Source organism: Electrophorus electricus, chromosome 17 (assembly GCF_013358815.1).
Source record: "Electrophorus electricus isolate fEleEle1 chromosome 17, fEleEle1.pri, whole genome shotgun sequence".
Taxonomy (NCBI): domain Eukaryota; kingdom Metazoa; phylum Chordata; class Actinopteri; order Gymnotiformes; family Gymnotidae; genus Electrophorus; species Electrophorus electricus.
In genome coordinates this window covers 2,072,443-2,094,942 of record NC_049551.1, presented here as the reverse complement: position 1 = coordinate 2,094,942, position 22,500 = coordinate 2,072,443, and the positions used below count along the sequence as shown (strand labels likewise).

Sequence of the window (22,500 nt, the reverse complement as noted above, 5' to 3'; positions counted from 1 at the left end):
CAGACTCAGAGCAGGAGTCATAGACATTGTTATTTTATGGACAGCAATTTTCAGCCCCGCAGTCTCTCCACGTCTTCATCACCTGTGAGAGGGGTGGGGCATCAGCGCTCTGAGCCAATGAGCTCAGGAGGAATCTCCACGCTGGAGAAGGGACTGGCAGCACATCGGCGAGGTGTGCTGGATTGTTTCTGGCTGTTGTAATGTACTGTAAGGCCAGACATGCCTGTCATGGAGAGAAGGAGAGAGATTCGTTTTTATATTAATATTGTATTCATGTTAATATTACTTAATATTAATATTCATATTTGTAGTAGAGACCAGACAAAATGAATTTTGTTCATATTGCATTTATTGTAATTTATTAGTTCTGCCATTGATGTAATCATATCAATACATGAATTTTTGACACTGATTTGTGACCACCTCCCTGACACTGTGACATTATGAAAAAGGTTTTTTTTGGGGGGTTTTTTACGTGCAACGTGTGTAAGCCTTCCTGACTATCATATTTTTACATTTTTCTATCATATTTTTACATTTTTTTCCTAGTCCCTCCTTTCTTTCCCCGGACTCACAGCTGACAGCTGACATCCAACAGACCCCTTATGAATAAAGATCCGGATGTCATCTGTCCAGACCCGACGGTCCCGGTGGTCTGTCCCGCTCTTAAGCGTCTGCCTCTGTTTCCCACATGTCAGTGTTCACACTTCCCCCTGCCATGTTTTCAGCGCTCCTGAATGCCGTTACAATTTGGAATTGTTTATGTTTCAGGAATTCACGGACACAAATTGAGGCTCGTGGTTAGGAAGACCTGTTTTTTGGAATTAGCTTGTGCACAGCTACCCTGTGTGATTCAGTGGCAGAGGAAAGCAAGAAGGTGCACAGACTTGTAGGTGCACCGGGAGAGTCTAGAACCCAGACTTGTAGGTGCACTGGGAGAGTCTAGAACCCAGACATGTAGGTGCACCGGGAGAGTCTAGAACCCATTTGTTGCCATGGACACTTTGAGAAAAAACTCTGATAAAGGTGTTGAACCTCGAACCTCTCCACCACCTTCTGAGAGCCACTGCAACACAGAGAATGGACTGCTGTCCAGACATTATCTGCCTAGCAGTGGTGCCTTGGTCAGAATTGGCTAGAAGTGACAAACTGAGCATGGAAGTCTATAGAACCTGTAGCTGTGCACTGTGAGTCTCTGTAATATCGTTGTGCCTAATATAGTGACCCATAAATTGGGCACCAAAGATACAGACAATCTTTATGTTATTCTATTTGTTCCCTCAGTTCTCACCCACGAGCTAGCAAACCTCCTGCTGTCATACGTTAGATACCTGGGTGTAGTGGGTGTGTGCTGCCTCTGACACACGTGATGTCAGGCACCACATCCTTTCAAACTGCAGCAGAGGTCAACACACTTGGAGGATAGATAACTGTACATGTCAGCAAGCACAAATATACACACCCACGACTGGCTAGTGTCACTGTGAGGTGTGGGTGTGTAGTGTCAGTGAAGTGTGGGTGTGTAGTGTCACAGTGAGATGTGGATGTGTAGTGTCACAGTGAAGTGTGGATGTGTAGTGTCACAGTGAGACGTGGATGTGTAGTGTCACAGTGAAGTGTGGGTGTGTAGTGTCACAGTGAGATGTGGATGTGTAGTGTCACAGTGAGGTGTGGATGTGTAGTGTCACAGTGAGACGTGGATGTGTAGTGTCAAATTGAGGTGTGGGTGTGTAGTGTCACAGTGAAGTGTGGGTGTGTAGTGTCACAGTGAAGTGTGGGTGTGTAGTGTCACAGTGAGATGTGGATGTGTAGTGTCACAGTGAAGTGTGGGTGTGTAGTGTCACAGTAAGATGTGGATGTGTAGTGTCACAGTGAAGTGTGGGTGTGTAGTGTCACTGTGAGGTGTGGGTGTGTAGTGTCAGTGAAGTGTGGGTGTGTAGTGTCACAGTGAGATGTGGATGTGTAGTGTCACAGTGAGGTGAGGATGTGTAGTGTCACAGTGAGGTGTGGGTGTGTAGTGTCACAGTGAAGTGTGGGTGTGTAGTGTCAGTGAGGTGTGGGTGTGTAGTGTCACAGTGAGACGTGGATGTGTAGTGTCACAGTGAGGTGTGGATGTGTAGTGTCACAGTGAGGTGTGGGTGTGTAGTGTCACAGTAAGATGTGGGTGTGTAGTGTCAAATTGAGGTGTGGATGTATAGTGTCACAGTGAAGTGTGGGTGTGTAGTGTCACAGTGAGATGTGGATGTGTAGTGTCACAGTGAAGTGTGGGTGTGTAGTGTCACAGTGAGATGTGGATGTGTAGTGTCACAGTATGATGTGGGTGTGTAGTGTCAAATTTAGGTGTGGGTATATAGTGTCACAGTGAGGTGTGGGTGTGTAGTGTCAAATTGAGGTGTGGGTGTGTAGTGTCACAGTGAGGTGTGGGTGTGTAGTGTCACAGTGAGATGTGAGTGTGTAGTCCACTACACCATCTAATACACTATCGAATACACCATCTACTACACCATTCAATACACCATCTAATACACCATCCACTATACCATCCCCTACACCATTTACTACAACATCTACTACAAAATCTACCCCACATCCCCTCTGAAGATTTCACTATCAAACATTACAAGTATTAGAAGTAATAAAAAAAAGAAATTATAAAAAAATATATAACAATAAAAAGGTTGCTGTTATAGGTGACAAAACCGAACTGAAAATATTACTTTTTAAAAACACTAAACTGACTTAAAAACACGTGCGGTTGATTGGCTGCGGTGTGAGTAATGTAGCAGGCGCTGCCCGGGCCTCATTCATTTTCTAGGAACTGGAAGAACTAAATAGTTGTAGGCTCACAGCACAAAGCAATAAAGCAGTACCAAGAGTCCCTCTCTCCGAGCGCCAGGCAACGTGCCATCTTCCCCTCCGAACGCCTGACTGCTGGCCCTGTCCCATCCCCTCCCTCCCTCCCTCCCTCCCTCCCTCCCTCTCTCTCTCTCTCTCCCCCTCTCCCTCTGCAGGGAGGAGCGCAAGAGCTCCAAGATGGCAATCAGGCCTTGATTTGCCAACACATTTCCAATGATTAAAATGTAATTAGCGCTAGCATGCGCCTCCTCCCTGGCTAATTTCGCGGCGCGCTGTGACAGGCAGGCGGCCGGCGGTGGTGGAGCCCCAGCAGCAGATGGAAGTTCAGGCAGCAGGAGGGGAAGAAACCATTTTGCTGCGCCATGGTTTGCATCAGAAACCCATCAGGAAGCGCGGCTTCTTCTTCTTCTTTTTTTTTTTCCCTTCCTGTGGGTTGGTGGGGGGGGGGGCAGAAGGGGCGAGGGGAGGCTTAGTGGGGGGGGGGCAACAGAGCTCTCTGAAGCGGCACTGTCTGTGCTGACCCTGGACATAGCTGCCATCCTCCAGGCTCATCCCTCCCCGCCGCTCACCTCCGCCTCCAGGCAGTGGGGCAGACCGGCAGGGAGACTGGGATAGGGGGGTTGGGGGGGAACCCGAGAGGCAGTTAGGCGATCTTCCAGCTCTTCCCTCCTCCACTGAAGCTTTAGAAACGCTGCCTACATCAAACGAAACCCCACTGGCTGGGTTTGCTGCCCTCAGATCACTGTCAATTAATTCAATGGTCATCGACGTTGCCAATTATAATACAGCGGCAACTAGACCATGAAATAAAACGTTGCATACTTTATATCCTAAGCTGACATTTAACTGTGGTTTTCCATCACTTAGTATTAAATCAGAACAGACGTCTTCTTGTGTCTCTTGACATGTTGCTTTTTCAAACATGCTTTGGGAGAGCCCCGTGCGGTGCAGTGTGTTTGGCTTCCAGCACTTATGAAGCAAAACCGCACATTTCTCTGGGAGTTTGCCCGTGACTGGTGGGCTGGGAGCGTTGCACACACTCACTGCTTCGATGTGGCCCTTACTGTTTTCACTCACAGCCTCTGGCAGGTCACGGGGTCCCAAGACGATGGCGTGATTGAACAATTTTCAATCAGAGCGGATATTAGTTTTTGTCTCACTGCTGATGCTATGCTCATGCGGTAGAAAAGATTCAGTGTCTGAACCTTGTGTTGTGTTGGGGTGTGTGTGTTGAGTTGTTTGTGTTGCGTTGTGTTGGAATGTGTATGTTGTGCTGGGTTGTGTTGTGTTGGCATGTGTGTGTTGTTTTGTGTTGTGTATGTGTGTGTAGATATAAAAACCATAGTGTGTGTTTCACGTCCCTCCCATGCCATAGTGAAGCAGTACATTTGGAGCAGTTCCCTCCTGCACTGAGCTGCCGGTGTGTTTGGTACACACATGTTCTCCAGCAGCCTATAGGCTGTATTTGGTTAATGTATGCGCAGAAGGAAATTGACCAATCATGGCTTTTTCTATTTTCTGCATGGCTGAGCCATGTTTGTAGTGCCCTCTTTGATGAATAACCTTTTTGTGAGATGGGCAGGTAATGTGTGGCTATTTTATGTGTGTATGCATGCATGCATATATCACTTTATGTATGCTCTAGTCATAGGTGTTTGCATAAGCAACATTGAATAATGTATTTGAGGTATAAATGTATACTAACACCTGCCTTTTGGCCAAAACCAGGACACTTGTGAAAGAGGGCAGTGAAGGTTGGAAGGTTTGTGTGCACGGTGCAGAACTCTGGTACAGACAGTCATCTCAGAGTGGTGCATTACAACTTACAATTGTAATGTGCAATGTAAAATGTGTGTGTAGTATGTAGTGTGAGCAGTACGTAGTGAGAAATATTCTGAAAAAGGTCTTCCATGGATGCATGTGTGAGCGAGAAGGGGAATTTACAGTGACCTCAGTAAGGTCAGTAAGAACAGGACATTACAGTGATCATCTATAAAGTTTACTGTCAGGAAAAACACAACGATACAGTGAGCATTTGTAAAGTTTACTGTCAGGAAGAACAGGACATTACAGTGAGCGTTTGTAAAGTTTACCGTCAGGAAGAACAGGACATTACAGTGAGCGTTTGTAAAGTTTACCGTCAGGAAGAAAAGGATGTTATAGTGAGCGTTTGTAAAGTCTGCTGTCAGGAAGAACAGGAAGTTACAGTGAGCCTCAGGAAGAGCAGGATGTTTGCGGTAGATGTGTTGGTGGGGTTTCTTGTTTTTAGGCTATAAAATGTGTGTATAAACTTAAGCAGATATTAAAGTCAGGCCATCTTAACAATAATAATATAATTAGAGGTGACTGTTTTTACAATATTTTCATTAGCTGTAATCAGAAAGTCTCTCACAGGGAAATTGTAGCATCTGTTCACCATCTAGACATAATTAACGGAACTACACACAGTTAAAATGTGTCCATTAAACAATACCATTAGTATGGCGAATCTGTTCTGTCTCGATTTTTATCTGCTAACAGACATGGCTACTGCTGCTTGCAGTAAAAATGGCATCTAATGTGGGAATCTGCTGCAGGACGCATAGACTTGATTAGCTGTAGTTACATGCCACATGTCTTTGTTATTCTAGAGTCTAGGAGACGCTACGTGGTGACAGCTTTGCTGTTAAGCATCCTTCTTTGCCAAGGCTCCAGTCGGGTTTTCTTACTGATCATCCACTATGCACTTTTCGGAAGTCAGCAGGTTTACTTCCTGCCTTGTCTGTTCTCGCCTCTCTGTTTTTGCCTTGCTCCTTAACATTCTGCTCCATCCTTTTCTGTCTGTCTTAATACTTCTTTCTTTTCAGTCTATCTCAGAAAACTGTCTTGGCATACCACTTTTGTAATAAACATTAGGTTAGTTAAACCTTTACTTTAAGAGCTTCTTTACATTTGAATATATCAAAAACAAAGTATAGTGTGTTTATACGCACACACACACACACAATGAATTAATGTTTATATCAAAAGTAAAAAAACCATCAAATTTTAAAGAATACCTAGGTGTTAGACCAGTAGAGATATGTGATAGACCAGTAGAAATATGTTAGACCAGTAGAGATAGGTGATATTCCAGTAGAGACGTGTTAGACCAGTAGAGACGTGTTAGACCAGTAGAGATATGTGTTAGACCAGTAGAGATAAGTGATATTCCAGTAAGAGACATGTTAGACCAGCAGAGATAGGTGACAGACCATAGAGATATGTGATAGACCAGTAGAGATATGTGTTAGACCAGTAGAGATAGGGGTTAGACCAGTTAGACCAGTAGAGATAGGTGACAGACCATAGAGATATGTGATAGACCAGTAGAGATATGTGTTAGACCAGTAGAGATAGGGGTTAGACCAGTTAGACCAGTAGAGATAGGGGTTAGACCAGTAGAGATAGGGGTTAGACCAGTTAGACCAGTAGAGATAGGGGTTAGACCAGTAGAGATAGGGGTTAGACCAGTTAGACCAGTAGAGATAGGAACTGCTTGTGCAATTCAGCCTTAGAGGCCGTGAATTAAGAGTAGCTGTGAAGGAATTATCAGAAGTGCCTGAAAAGGCCAGTCGGTGGTTGTGGAGGAGGAGAGCTAAGACTGGTGGGGTCAGGCCCCGTAAGGGTGGAGTGGATGAGGTTGTCATGTCATTGTGTAATGTGGTAGATCCAGAAGGAACTGGTGGCATGGGGCAGGCGTTAACGGTGCCGGCCTTAGTCACTGGGGTGGCCAGGACGGTTCTGTGGTGATTCGGAACGCTTCCTGCTATAAAAATCCATTTGGACTTGGGGTAAAATCCATTTGGACTTGGGGCACTGAGTATGCTTTACTGGTGCCATTACCAGTGCCATTGGGCCTGGGAAGGCCATCCTGGATTTTATGGTTGTGCTTGCTGGTGGCATTGAGCTTAAAGAGGCCTGGCTTGGTTTAAACATGAGCTTGGAGGTGGGGGTGGTGGCTGGGATGCCAGACCTCACTGTTGAGCCTTCTGGAGATGTCACGGGCCTAATTCAATGAGACATCGAAGGAGGGACGTGATGACAAGTGAGAAGAGCTCGCAATGTAGTGGTTGCTGGAGTGAAGAGAGTCAGCAGCACTCTGTGGAAGGCTCTACGAGAGCTCTAATGGTAAAGGACATTTACATCTTATCCTGTATATGTGTATTATTATGATCTGGGTGTGATAGTGCTTGTTAGTGAAAAGCAGCCGAGGGAGGCGTGAGAGAGGGTGCCGTGCTGCCAGCCAGGTCTTCAAGACCTTGGCCTCCATAGCCAGACCTACCTTCTCCTCCACTCCACTGGACAATTGTGACGTCACAGACTAATCAGCACTACTCCGGCGATCCTTCAGCGTATTGATACTGGTGTACAGGCCGGTGTGGCGCTCTTAAAATTCTTAAAGATCAGATTCTCTCAGGTCAGCTCACTGTCTCTGAGGGGGTTGGACGATGTTTTTTAGTTCAGCTTTTTTCTGTCGCTTACTGACGTTTCATTTTGCTTTGCATCTCTGACAGTGAAGAGATTCTTCTCGGTTAATTGTCATTGTCTGTTTTGGATCTCTCTCTCTTTCTCACTCTCTCTCTCTCTGTCCCTCATCTCCTACACCACTAATAAAATTTGCATACCTCTGTTCTTGGAATGAAAGCAGAAGGAGGGGGAAAAGTAATGACAGCCATATCTCTCTCTCTCTCTCTCTCTCTCTCTCTCTCTCTCTCTCTCTCTCTCTCTCTTTCTCTCATCAGTGGCGCGTGTGAGAGGCTCGTTTAGAGACACCTGCTCTGGTGACAGCCACACGGATGAGAAGTGAAAAGAGAAAAGTTGATTAAATCATCATCAGGTCGCGGCGCAGAAAGTCAATTCTGCTCGCCGTCGGCAATGATCTCCCTTTAGCCCAGAGTAATGAGCTGTGGCACGCTTGCGCTGGGTAACGCGCTTCCACCCACTCCGTGAGCAAGGGCGCGCCGTTCTGCTGCACCCGTATCTCAGCAATCACAGCAACTGGCAGGCGGCACAGTGAGCAGGAGAGACAGGGTGACAGAGAAGCTGCCAGATCGCTGCGCCGGGCGCAAAAAAGCACGTTGCCCTTATACTTTAACTCCTCTGATGCCTGCCTTCAGTAGAGTGAAACCAGCTGGAGTTAATGAAGCCCAGAGTGTGAGGTTCAGAAAGACACACACATTATTTATGTAGAGAGTTATGGGAGAATATTCGGAAAGAGCTGAATTATGAGAATTGTCTTTGGGTTCTTGTTAAAGAGGATAGAGATTTATTGTGCACGTGTGTGTGTGTCTGTGTATATGTGAATGTGTGTGTGTGTTTGTGTGTGTGCGTGGATGCTCTTCCCTGCTGAGTTCCCAGCCAGGAGACTGCTGAAATATTCACCTTTCTCTCTCTCTCTCTCTCTCTCTCTCTCTCTCTCTCTCTCTCCCTCACTCTCACTCTTTCACTCTCTCTCATCGCTAGTCTGAGGCCCAACTTCTGTCAATCATTTAGAGCTGGCACAGAGTTAAACCTTATCCACTGTAATCGGTCATGCAGGCTCCAGCCTCCACACTCCACCCTGCAGACACTCCACCCTCCACACTCCACCCTGCAGACTCCACCTTGCCCACCTCTGCAGGGTCAAATGAATCCTCTGTGCTGAAGTCTCTCCAAGCACGTCTCTAATTACCACATAAAGAACTACACAGACTCAAACCAGAGCGAGCGAGAGAGAGAGAGAGAGACGCTCAGATCTGGGAGCTGCACATCATTCTTGGTTTCCTTTTTTGCTTGTGTGGGGTTCAGAGACCTTTTCCTCCTCGCTCGAGTTTCCTGGATGCTGTTTTGGGTTGCCTTGTTGTTTGCCCCTAAGACACTTGAAAAATGCAGAATTCTGTTGTTTCAACGCAAAGCCTGCGTCCTTGCGTTGGGGGGTGAATAAGGTGTGTGCTGTACTCTGGGCTGGTCGGGGCATAGACTCTCGGATTTGGATTCGATAACTGCTCATTCCAGTTTTACTCCTATAATGGGCCATGTGTAGCCAGCAAGCTCGAACTGAGAGACTATTATCTGTGTGAATTAAAGCGTGACCCTGCAGTGTTTTAAATGAGTTGCGCCGTGATGGGTGGCAGTACTATCTGAGGTGCCTATTGCAGCGTGGGGGTTTGCACGGGGCTCTAACATTGCTGAGGTGTCTAATGCAGCATGGGGGTGTGCACATGGCTCTATTGCAGCGTGGGGGTGTGCACGGGGCTCTATTGCAGCGTGGGGGTGTGCACGGGGCTCTATTGCAGCGTGGGGGTTTGCACGGGGCTCTATTGCAGCGTGGGGGTTTGCACGGGGCTCTAACGTTGCTTTTCTCTCTCGTTTTCAGTGTGACAGTGAGAGTGACCAAGAAGACAAGGTGAGGCTTCTCAATATTCTGTTTTACATTACGCAACATTCACCTCCAAAATCGAACCCGCCTTCATTTTTCAAGTACTACCAGTGAGAATTCCATGTTAGACTTTCCTTGAGAGTGTGCAATTCTATTTAATTAAAATTAAATATCTTGTTAATAACTGTGAAAGAAAATTAATTAGCAGTGCATTAATTATAAATGACTAAATGGTGTGCAAAATTTAAATTCCACCATTACGAGCTTCAGTGGCTGCAGCGTTCATGTATCAATATGGTGTGCCTGGGTCTCTCTGGAAGTCTTCACCATGGCAGATCAGAGAGGTGAAGATTTTGACCCTTTACACTGACATTACAAACATGTCCAACCATAACTAGTCTGACTTCCATTATTTTTATGATGTTACCACGCCGAATCATGAACATTGTTACACAGTGTCACATATCTGAGTGAAAACGAGCTGGTCCAGAGTGCTTTAAACCACCTGTATTGGACTGCTAAAGACCGTAGTCGTTAAAGATTACTACGCTTGTCCGAGACACTTTCCCAAACAGCGCGGACTGAACAGTCTGATGAAAAACCTTTCAGTTGTCATTTCGAAGGCTGCGTTGTCATGAAGGTGGGGTCGTGTTTGGTGAGAGTGGCTGCCCGCGGTCTGAGGGTTTGTTGTTTGTTGTGGCGGCACTGATGATTCTCTTACACTCCTGTAATTCCTCATTCTTCTCAAAGCTCCTGGCTTCCCCTCCATTGATGAACTGATTAAATAAACAGAGGAGCGCGATCATAGTCTTACACACACGCGTTTAGTTCTGCAAGAGTGCTCTTTGTCTTCTGGATGTGTGACTATTCCCCACGGTCATGCCATCATGTATAATTTAACCAACAAACTTGAGGAATGCATTTGAACCTCTCGAAGCGCGTGTTTACAACGCATGCACGCATATAAATGAAGCAGGTTCTGTCGGTTGTGCTCGCGTAAACATGGTTAGTGGATTTCTGTTCCTCCCACTCACGACTGGTCAGGAGCCACAGCAGGGAGAACAGCTCCATGTTCCAGCATTCTTTACTGTTCCTTTTTTATCTGTTCTTCCTGTATGTATGCGGTCATGTGACCTGGGCTACACTAATGTGAGCGCAACCTTCATCTTACCTAAGATTGGGGAAAGGAAGTGAGGTGATAACGCTGTTGTCACTGAGTAGCACGTGCCTCTGTATCTGCCGTTACCCTATGTTTATCTCTTTCTCTCTCTCTCTCTCTCTCTCTCTCTCTCTCTCTCACTCTCTCTCTCTCTCTGCCCCGTTGTGAGCAAAAGGTTCTTCTCCTTATCACTTCATTGTCTTACCAGTACACAGGACTTTTCGAATGAAAGATGCATTAAATTTTATATATATATAATTGAATGCATCTCCCATTGAAAGGTTTTTATTTTATTTTTGTTATTGCATTTTTACATATGTATTTCCTGGTTTCCTGGATATTTGTGTACATGTGCACGGAGCGTGAGGGTGTATAGGGGCTCTGACATCTCGTTTGTGTCTCCTGGAGCAGGGCTGAGGTTTATTAAACGGCACTGTCTGAACACAGGCCCTGCCCCTCACCCTGCCTCGTTGGCACGGCCTGCCTGCCTGGGCACCGCGCCTTTCTCTCCCGCCGCTAGATGAATTGGCGTCAGGAAGCCCAAGCAGCGCCTAGAAATTTTCTGAAAAGCTTTTGGCTTGGCCCTGACCATGGAGACTGGCACTGTCTGTCTGCCTCTCTCTCTCTCTCTCTCTCTCTCTCTCTCTCGCTCTCTCTCTCTCTCTCCCTCCGTCTCTCTCTGTCTCTCTTCTTCCATTAGACAGACCATGTAGGACCTTGTCTGCTCTTTAGAAACACAAACTGACAGGTGAAAACGAAAGATAGAGGAAGGAATGGTGTGTGTGTGTGTGTGTGTGTGTGTGTTTGGGTGTGGGGGGGATGGTACGGTTAACGACACCACGTTGTGACCACTGGAGACCATTTGAGTCCCGATGACGCTGACCACTAGCTACCACCTGTCTGCAACTGACCACAGAGCGGCACTGCACGCCCCAGCAAAGCCAGGATGATCTGTTACATCCGTTCATCTCCTCTGGACTGTAAGACTAACTCAGCATCCGTGCACATATGTATGAGCAGTTGCTAAATGGTTCCTCGCCTTACAGCAGTGCGCTTCACCTGTAATGGACGCACACTCAAAGTCCTTTACTGGGCTGCCAATGAGTGCACTGGAAAGTCAGCACTGTGGCCCTTAGTATTGATAACAGATCAGTTTCCAATCGCAGACCTATCACGTCATAACAGGTTACACAGGCATCTGAAGATTAGGTCTCCAGCACATTTGAAGAGTCTCTTTGTAGCCAGACACGATGGCTTTTAATGCTGCTGTTGTTTATTATTGCAGATGGTGGGTTTGGCCCTGCTGTAGAGAGGGGAGTGGTTCCGTCTCTGGGCCACTCCCCTCTCTGTCCAGACCCCGCCTTTGCTTCTCAGTTATTCCTTCTGTGTTGGCGGCCGAGTGCCATTTGAGAGCCGTTAGCTTCTTTTGTTAATGGCAGCACACGTTAAAGGCCTGTAATTTGGCTCTTTCGTCTCCACGGCGAGTCCCGTGCGTTAAACGGTAGCTTTCAAACCGCGGCGAGAGTCCGTTTGTCCTTGACAGCAGATAAAGAACCTCGCCGCTAATATATTTACTCGGATGTGTGTCTCTTCCCTCCTTTTTCTCCCTTCTCCTTTCACGTGTTCTCCCGGCAACGCTTTGCCTCGAGGCAGTTACAGGAGGAGAGGCGTGTTCCTCGATCTCTCCGCGGGAGTACTCCTACATAAAACGTTTTTATCCCCATCCTGCACTTTCACGCTTGCGGGCACACCGGGGGGGGTGTGGGGGTTGGGGGGAGTAGTCCTGGCTGTGCATTTCTCCTGTCCACATTTAGCGCGTGGGCGTGAGGTGTGGAGGGGCGTTCTGCTCTGGAGTGGGCCAGCAGCCTGTGATATGTCACCTACTTTATCATCCCTGTCAGTCAGCAGAGCGTTGTCGTAGCTAAAGCACGGCCTCTGTGTGGAGCCAGCCGTGTAGGAAATTTGTATTTACTTTGGGGTCTGAGTGCATAGTGGTAGGGGGACGGGACGGGGTGGGGGGGTGTAATTTGTTCCTCGTGGATAATATGACCCTGAGCGGAGCCGGATCATGGGTTAGTTGAAGTGATATTTTCCGGTAATGGTAGTCGTACATCACGGCTGTCAGGCGGGGTTAGGAGGCGAGCACATAACAGCTCCATTTCAGCCACTGCAGACATCTGGGATTATTCTCCATAACCAAGTATGACACGACCGCTCTGTGGAGTGCATTAAATTTTTACTAGGTTTTCTTCACTCTCTCTCTCTCTCCGTGGCTGTCACTGGCCTCCCCCCGGTGCCTCCCCGCCCCAGCCGCCCTGCCGTGGGGTGCTCCTTCGCAGGGCAGATGGCTGCGCGGGGGACCCAGGCAGGCAGAGTGATTGATGTTGGAGTGGCCCAACATCCCTCAGCAGGGTGAGACAGGTGAGACAGTGTCAGGGACCTACACAGCTCTCCTCTAGCCTGCAGCCACCAGAACCACAGTGTACTGACCCGCTGTGCCTCACACACACCCACACACATGCATGCACACACACACACTCACACACACACACGCACACACCCACACACACGCATGCACACACACACACTCTCACACACGCACACACACACACACGCACACACACACACACGTGCACACACACACACACACACACACTCACACTCACACACGCACACACCCACACACACACATGCACACACACACGCATGCACACACACACACTCTCACACTCACACACGCACACACACACACACACGCACGCACACACACACGCGCGCACACACGCGCATGCACACACGCGCATGCACACACACACACACACACGCATGCACACACACACCCTCTCACACACATACACACACATGCATGCACACACACACACACACACACGCCTGCACACACACACTCTCACACACACACACACCCACACACACGCATGCATGCACACACACACATTCTCACACACACACACGCACACACACACACACACATGCGCACACACACATGCACACACACACACGCATGCACACACACACCCTCTCACATACATACACACACACGCATGCACACACACACCCACACACACACACACACGCCTGCACACACACACTCTCACACACACACACTCTCACACACACACACACACACACACCCACACACACGCATGCACACACACACTCTCACACACACACACACGCACACAGAACCAAATGCGCACACGCATACACTCACACACACACATATGTGCGCGCGCACACACACACACACACACAAAAAATCCTCTTTGCCCCTCCTCACCAGAAGCACATGCATAGTGCAGGATCACGTTCACCAGACATACATCCAGTGTCTCCCAAAGACTCTGCACATATGAGTCGGGTCACATGCTCATGCACGTGTAACCGTGCAAATGCACACACTTGACAAAGAGTGCTTGTCTGAAAGAGACACAGGAAACTTTTCCATGTAAAAACGACTGGAGAGCCAAAGTGACATTAGATCAGAATGTGCTTTCAGATCAGGCTCTCTGCACTGAGAGTGAAAATCACAGTTCATTCAGAATGTGATTCTCACCTACGCAGATCCCAGCATATGTGTTATGTGTGTGAGGGAGGGAGGGTTTACACAAACAAGCCCTTCCGCTCCAGCTCCCATAGACACACGGTTCCGCGAGGCGTTGTTTTGTTTGTTTTTCCCCATCTTTTGATCACGTTCTTCGTACGTTTTCCTTGAGTCTGTGTGTCAGCGGTGTAAGTGTCAGTGCGGTCACTCACAGGTCGCCACAGCTCTGCCGGGGAACTCCGGGAGGGCGGAGCCAGGCGCAACCGCTCATTAGGAGCACGAACCAGACATGTAATAACCCTGTAGCCTCCCAAAGCCACTGGAGAGAGAGCGAGAGAGAGAGAGAGAGAGAGAGAGCGAGAGAGAGCGAGAGAGAGAGCGAGAGAGAGAGAGAGAGAGAGAGAGAGCGAGAGAGAGCGAGAGAGAGAGAGAGCGAGAGCGAGAGAGAGAGAGAGAGAGAGAGAGAGAGAGAGAGAGATCTAGGTTACAGCTCCAGTGAGAGTGCTATAGGGAAGGAGAGCGCGATGAATCCTGCGTGACTGATGGCCGGCTCAGCAGGCCACGCAGACACCCGCCTCCCTGTCCATCTGGTTCACTGTTGCATTGTGGGATATGCAGAGCAACAGGATTTGGTCACCGTGCCTGAGGGACTGAGCATTCTGGCAGCTAAAAGGGTCTGTGTGAATGAGAGCGATATTCCCAACACCACGGGTGACCCAAGTGAGCCAGGAGGTTCAGAGGCTCTCTTTAATCTATTAACATTTCACTAATTTATTCCCTTTTTGTAATTAATTTTTTCACTGTATGTTTAAATGGTTCTGTGTGTTTGCATGCGGGTAACATCAGTCATCAATGTCTATGTGGAGTCACGTCCTTTGTGGGATATTTACTCTAGTGCTTGTTAAGATTTAATAAGTTGTTTTAATTTGTGGCGTTTGTGGGCTGAGTCAGTGGTGCATCCAGATGCCATGATGGCTTTAATTCCTAATGTGCACATAAACATATGCAGGTTTCTCTAGATAACACATCTGCACTTAATGTAACACATCTCAAAGACGCAGGTAATTATACTGGTATACTGGTATACTGGTTTATAGCCATGTAATCTCTCCGTATTTTTTACAGGAATGTGGAAAACATGTATGAAAATATGCAGTATGTTTGATAGCAATAGCGTAGTATAAGTTAACTTTGTTTTAACTTAGCATCTTACTTAAGTGAGACTAACAAAGAATTATTCTCATTCTAAAATTTTGATACACTTAAGTATTAGTTATTTCTCTAAAAAAATAACAGCTGTGTATAAACTGTGGAAAGTGAGTTTTCAAGTTTGGTTTATTTGTCACATACGTAGTCATACACAGTATAACTCGCAGTGAAATGTTTGAAATAAGAGAAATAAGAGCGTCTCTGCTGTACGAGATACGTGTCGTGGTGTAGAGAAGGGCTGCGGAAAATCAGCGGAAAAAGTGCCACACACCAAAAAAGTGGCTAAGAGTAACCAGTACTCTCTGTTACTGGTATAGTGACTGGGCTAAGAGTAACCAGTACTCTCTGTTACTGGTATAGTGACTGGGCTAAGAGTAACCAGTACTCTCTGTTACTGGTATAGTGACTGGGCTAAGAGTAACCAGTACTCTCTGTTACTGGTATAGTGACTGGGCTAAGAGTAACCAGTACTCTCTGTTACTGGTATAGTGACTGGGCTAAGAGTAACCAGTACTCTCTGTTACTGGTATAGTGACTGGGCTAAGAGTAACCAGTACTCTCTGTTACTGGTATAGTGACTGGGCTAAGAGTAACCAGTACTCTCTGTTACTGGTATAGTGACTGGGCTAAGAGTAACCAGTACTCTCTGTTACTGGTATAGTGACTGGGCTAAGAGTAACCAGTACTCTCTGTTACTGGTATAGTGACTGGGCTAAGAGTAACCAGTACTCTCTGTTACTGGTATAGTGACTGGGCTAAGAGTAACCAGTACTCTCTGTTACTGGTATAGTGACTGGGCTAAGAGTAACCAGTACTCTCTGTTACTGGTATAGTGACTGGGCTAAGAGTAACCACTTGTCCTGTAGGTTCTCTCCCTCCCCAATGCCACATCACCCTTGCAGTTCCTTACTGGTGACTCTGGAGCCATTGTTGGGCTTTATCAGCAGCTCTCAGTGGAATGTGTCTTTTAAAGCTGATCTGAGACCAGTTTCTGCTGTGGTCATTAAGGCTGGGGTTTAAGTACCGAGACGCAGCAGCTCCGTCCATCCACGGAGGCGGTGGATTGGAGTCTCCGTGACTCCGTGACGCTTCTCCTCTCAGTCTCCCCCCGTCTGCTGTCCTTTTGCACTGCGTTAAGTGCAGGACGGTGACTCGCGGGACAACTCTGCCGGACTCCACACAGGGAGCGAGAGAAACCCCATGTGTGTTCCATGGGTCAAGACTAATCCCCTTCCACTCATCCACTTACATGAGAGTTAAAAGCTACTCATGTTTGTATAACTACTCAGCTATGACTTGTGGGGGTTTTTTTGTTTTTTTTGTTTGTTTTTTTATTTTAAGCAAACGTTGATTTGTCCCGCACGCCCAGAGGAGAAGAGTGATTGGCTATGATAAAACCACCCACCAAATAAAGGCTTCGACCTCAGCAACAATTCAATTTGGGCTGGAGTGTATTTTTCACATTGACTTCCACAGAAGCCGTGCGATATTATACACACGCCACATTTCATGTTCTCTCTGGAGTCCTCGACCTCCGCGTTCGCTTGTGCCAGCCAATAAAAAGCAATAATGCAGGCGCGTAGAGGGACAGGACTGCCACGTCCTTGAAATTGAATTGAATACGGGGACAGCAGACAACGCTCTGGTAATGTTTCAGTCCACAGCACTGGGCCAAAATAACTCGATCGGCAGGAAAAACGCAGTCGCACAGGTGAGATTCTGTTCTGTGGAGACACAATGTTTTCATCTTCTGTCCTCTTCTGGTGGAGAAAAAAAAATCAGGCTTGCCGATGTGTATGTGTATACATGTAAATGTATGCATAATGCAAAATAATGTGTGTGAATATATATATAATGCAAATTAATGTGTATACATGTAAATATATATACATAATGCAATAATATGTATACAGGTATATGTATACATATACATACATAATACGTGTTAATACGCTTGAAAACATCCATACTGTTGGGTGGACAGGCGACAGTACAGTACGAAACTACCAAAGCTGGACGTGAGACGTGAGGCGCATGCTCATGGTCGTAGTAATGCCAGATTGGTGGTCACGTTGCTTACGTTAAGAAACCGTTCCTGCTTGTCATTAGTTTGTCTTCTTCAGAGACGAGACAGGACATGATGTCCGCAGGGACAGTGGAGTGTGTGCTTCTACATACTAACTCCATATTCTGCAGTGCGTGACGTTGAGGAGAGGGGGCGGACCAGACATACCTGTCCCGAGATCTCAGGTGTCTCGTGTTTCCCAATGTTAATGAGCAGACGCGGTCTCTTACCTGGTGTTAATTATGCATGCAGTCTTTATAGTGTGAGTGTCTGTGTGTGTGTGTCTGTCTGTCTGAGCGTGGGAGGGGGTGTCATTGTTATGAAGGATGATATTCTCTGTCTGGCTGGTTTTTTCTACCTGTCTCTGTCCAACTTTCTCTCTGTCTCTGTCCATACCTTTCCCACTCTGTCTCTGTCCATACCTTTCCCACTCTGGCTTCCCAGACACTCCAAGATGAAACAGCAGCTGTGTGTGTAAGGGACATGCTGCTAGACACTGGTCTCTGGTCATTCTTCAGAGACACGTGCACACACACTCGCGTTGAAAGACAGTCGGCCTTGTGTATCAAGCAGCCTAGCACAGGACGCGGAGACCACAGCCCCCGCTACGTTAGCGGCTGCTTCAGCCTCATTCTAGTGCCTCAATATAGCAGCAGCATTTTAGTGGCATATTTTTACGTGGATGTTTGGCCATTGTTATATATTGAGTGTATATATATATATATATATATATATATATATATATATATATATATATATATATATACACACACACACACATAATTTAAAAGAGGAGCAGAAGGCAGTGTTTGCTGATTGTAATGGCAGCTGTGTCATTGTGCACAGAGACGTGGAGACGTGGACACACACCGTGTCTGGTCCCAGTTCTCAACATCATGCTTGTTACAGCAGGATAATTGGATGCCTCTCAGTGCAGCAGAAACAGGCCAGGTCAGGAAAATCATGTCCAACCTTTGTCCTGATTGATCCCAGGAGAAATATTCACAAAAGTCCTCGCACCACTGTCTGTTGTGGCTCTAATTGTGTGTACGAGACATCGGCGGCCCCGGGGAAATTAAATGGAATTCCCCAGCTAGACGAGTTACTGTCCTCTCATGGGAGACATTTTGCCTCTTGTTGAGACAGCCGCATTGTCTACTCTTAGAGGGCCAGTGTCAAGCTGTAAATGTAATGCCTGTGTGGACACGTGTGTGGGTGTGAGAGAATCTACGTTGGGAGTACTAAACCTGTAGTGATGTTGCTTTGTATATAGTTGCCTGAATTTTATATGTCTTTGTTTACATTCAGGTGCTCTTCTGCCCATCTGAGGTGTGTTAAAGACCACCTAGATGTTTGGGTGTATTAAAGACCACCTAGATGTTCGGGTGTGTTAAAGACCACCTAGATGTTCAACATCACTAGTGGTGCAGCATGCTGCGGCGAAACGTGAACTTTCTGGCAAATGGCACCTAGTATAGAGCCCTCCACACCAACAGACGTTAAATCCTCGTCCCAGCAGTGTGGGGTCTCTGTGAAGGCTACAGGTCTGGACGGCTAGCGGTTACTGAGAGTCCAGTGAATTTCATGCTGTGTATGAGGAAATTCTAAGGAAAATGTAATTCTATCTGTGATAGACATTCTGGAGCACACATTCACACTGGATCCAGCATAACGTGGGTAACTCAAGAGTAAAACAACAGAGACATTTTGTGTTTTTGCAGAATGGCCAAGTTGTTGTCCTGTCCTTGATCGCGCTGTAGTTCTGTGGTGTGATCTGAAACACACCGTTCATGGAAGACCTTCCCAACTGAGGCTTGAACTGAAACGGAGTTGTGTAGAGGAGTATGACAATGTACACGTCCTGACTGCTGTGTCATACCCTGCATCCCTTCCAGTAGGGTTGGGTGATTAGTCAGGCTGCTACCAGTAACAGAGATAACCCTAGTTATTGAACATACGGGTTCTTATACGTTGTTTTCCCATCGATTAGCTTTGTTGTCTGAACCATTTGTTCAGTAAATATGTAGCACTAGGCAGGTTTCCAATCAAACATTTCGCAAATGTTACGGATTTCTATGAAAATTCGGCAGGAAAAAAACTGATTAAATCGTTTCCATCCACAGTTATGTGAAGAAACCAATGTTTCAGAATACCAAAACGAAGAAGAAAAATCAGTTCTCAGTGTTCAGCACATCCTTTCAGTTCAAACAGTACGAAGGAGAAATGTCAAGACACTATGCCTTAAATACTGCAGGTATGAATGGTGAGTGACACATTCATGTATCTCATCAGTCTCGTTCTGTTAGCTTGCAGGCTCTGGTGTTAGCGGCGTGTGCTGCAGGGTCATGACCCTGTCCGCCGTATGTCCCGATTTAAGGGCTTATTAAAGTGGCTGCCCTGAACATATTCAAATATTCTGTGTGGCTACAAATTTTGTGCAATACCAGTATTCTGAACGGCTGCTGTTTGCAGTACTCTGATTGGGTGAAACGCTGTTCTGTGTCTTGCAGCTCGATGCATTTATGCCAAAGACTTTTTCACATTTCGGTGACTTCTCAACCCCAGTTAGGGTTTTTTGTGTGTTTTTTATTATTATTAATTTGGGCTTATACATTTGTTTTTATTGTTGTTTTTTGTGTGTGCATTTAAAAAAACAAACAAACTGTGGATGGAAATCCCTCTACAGTACAATGGCATGTGTGCATTTATTATTATTATTATTACTTAAATGATGACCACATTCTAAGAGTCTTTCATAGAAAATAAAACAAACGATTTGAAAGGGATGACGAACCTTTTTTACCCGTGTCATTTCACCAGTAGGGTCCGGCCTGTGAGGGCTAAATAGCATCACATTGCTCACCCAAGCTCTGAGTCCCGGGCAGAAAGTGGGCGTGTCAGTGAAATGTAGCTGGGATAGTGCAGGCCAGACCCCTGACACATGTTCTTCCTCAATAGTAGATCTCTAACGGAGATTAGTGCCCCACTGGGGTCGCCTTCGCTAGTGTTTGTTTCTTTAAGCAAAGAAAAAAAAAAGATCTGGTAATTCTGTTGATTTGGGTTGCATTGGAAGGTTGAAAAACAGGGCCATGAGACAGACATGATGGCTGTGTCCGTCATGTTATTTTTAGAAGAGAACTAGAAGAGTAGGAGTGGAGTGCTGAGCATAGCTCCAGAGTGAGGAAGGCAAACACCGCGAGGCTGCTAAAAGCCTCACTCTGTTGCTTAATTAAGTCATTAGTGAATTAGTAGCACATTAGAATACAGAGGAAGTCCCCAACAGCAGGGTTGAAGGAACATAATTAGATCTAGTGAATTTGTCTCATTTTGGTCGTGTGTGTGTGTGTGTGTGTGTGTGTGTGTGTGTGTGTGTGTGTGTGTGTGTGTGTGTGTGTATGTGCATTAGTGAGAGTGTACTTATGTTCATTTGTGTGCTAGAACACGTCTTCCTCCCAAATGCACACACACACATAAGCCGCTTTGACTTTAGTCCTTCATGGATACTACTGTAGTCCTTCAGTATTGATGAGTCCCACTGTAGTCTTTCAGTACTCATTAATACCACTGCAATCCTTCAGTATTCATGAGTATCACTGTAGTCCTTCAGTATTCATGAGTACCACTGTAGTGCTTCAGTACTCATGAGTACCATTGTAGTCCTTCAGTATTGATGAGTCCCACTGTAGTCCTTCAGTACTCATGAGTACCATTGTAGTCCTTCAGTACTCATGAGTACCACTGTAGTCCTTCAGTACTCATGAGTACCACTTCAGTCCTTCAGTATTGATGAGTACCACTGTAGTCCTTCAGTATTCATGAGTACCATTGTAGTCCATCAGTATTGATGAGTCCCACTTCAGTCCTTCAGTATTGATGAGTCCCACTGTAGTCCTTTAGTACTCATGAGTACCATTGTAGTCCTTCAGTATTGATGAGTCCCACTGTAGTCCTTCAGTATTCATGAGTACCACTTCAGTCCTTCAGTATTGATAAGTCCCACTGTAGTCCTTCAGTACTCATGAGTCCCACTGTAGTCCTTCAGTATTCATGAGTACCACTGTAGGCCTTCAGTATTCATGAGTACCACTTCAGTCCTTCAGTATTGATGAGTCCCACTTCAGTCCTTCAGTATTGATGAGTCCCACTGTAGTCCTTCAGTACTCATGAGTACCATTGTAGTCCTTCAGTATTGATGAGTACCACTGTAGTCCTTCAGTATTGATGAGTCCCACTGTAGTCCTTCAGTACTCATGAGTACCATTGTAGTCCTTCAGTATTCATGAGTACCACTGTAGTCCTTCAGTATTCATGAGTACCACTGTAGTCCTTCAGTATTGATGAGTCCCACTGTAGTCCTTCAGTACTCATGAGTACCACTTCAGTCCTTCAGTATTGATGAGTACCACTGTAGTCCTTCAGTATTCATGAGTACCATTGTAGTCCTTCAGTATTGATGAGTCCCACTGTAGTCCTTTAGTACTCATGAGTACCATTGTAGTCCTTCAGTACTCATGAGTACCATTGTAGTCCTTCAGTATTGATGAGTACCACTGTAGTCCTTCAGTATTGATGAGTCCCACTGTAGTCCTTCAGTACTCATGAGTACCATTGTAGTCCTTCAGTATTGATGAGTCCCACTGTAGTCCTTCAGTACTCATGAGTACCACTGTAGTCCTTCAGTACTCATGAGTACCACTGTAGTCCTTCAGTATTGATGAGTCCCACTGTAGTCCTTCAGTATTCATGAGTATCACTTCAGTCCTTCAGTATTGATGAGTCCCACTGTAGTCCTTCAGTACTCATGAGTACCATTGTAGTCCTTCAGTATTGATGAGTCCCACTGTAGTCCTTCAGTACTCATGAGTACCACTGCAGTCCATCAGTCCTTCTCCTGCACGCTGTCTCATCTCTGAAGTGTCTCAGCTCTACGGGCTGCTCTTGTAGTGTGGAACAGAGCAGGTCCTTAAATGCACTTTTGTTCTCTAGCATGTGTGAGTGCTGAATTAACATCTCCTTCATGGAACAGCAGCTACTACTGAGACCTACAAAAACGTTTGAAGTTTGAAGCAGTTTAGTGTTGCTGAAACTAATGTTTGAGACAACAGATGCAACGCCAAATGGCAAACGTGTGTGTACATAATGAGAACACAGGTGTTTGTTGGTTTTTCCCCAAAATAAACAAATTTCCTCCTGTCTGCTCCATGTCCTGCTGTCTGCTCTACATCCTACTGTCTGCTCTACTTCCTCTTGTCTGCTCTATGTCCTCCTGT

The 22,500-nt window shown here is 46.3% G+C and overlaps 1 protein-coding gene across 6 annotated transcripts in view; it reads left to right on the top strand.

The window, feature by feature from the left end:
- The window catches only part of auts2a (activator of transcription and developmental regulator AUTS2 a), a 320,293-nt gene that overhangs the window by 185,804 nt on the left and 111,989 nt on the right, over window positions 1-22,500 (top strand). For all 6 annotated transcript variants that reach the window (XM_035535462.1, XM_035535460.1, XM_035535459.1 and 3 more), the window contains one exon: window positions 9,233-9,262. In XM_035535462.1, the coding sequence (XP_035391355.1) occupies window positions 9,233-9,262 (30 nt within the window). The remainder of the gene's footprint in view (window positions 1-9,232; window positions 9,263-22,500) is intronic.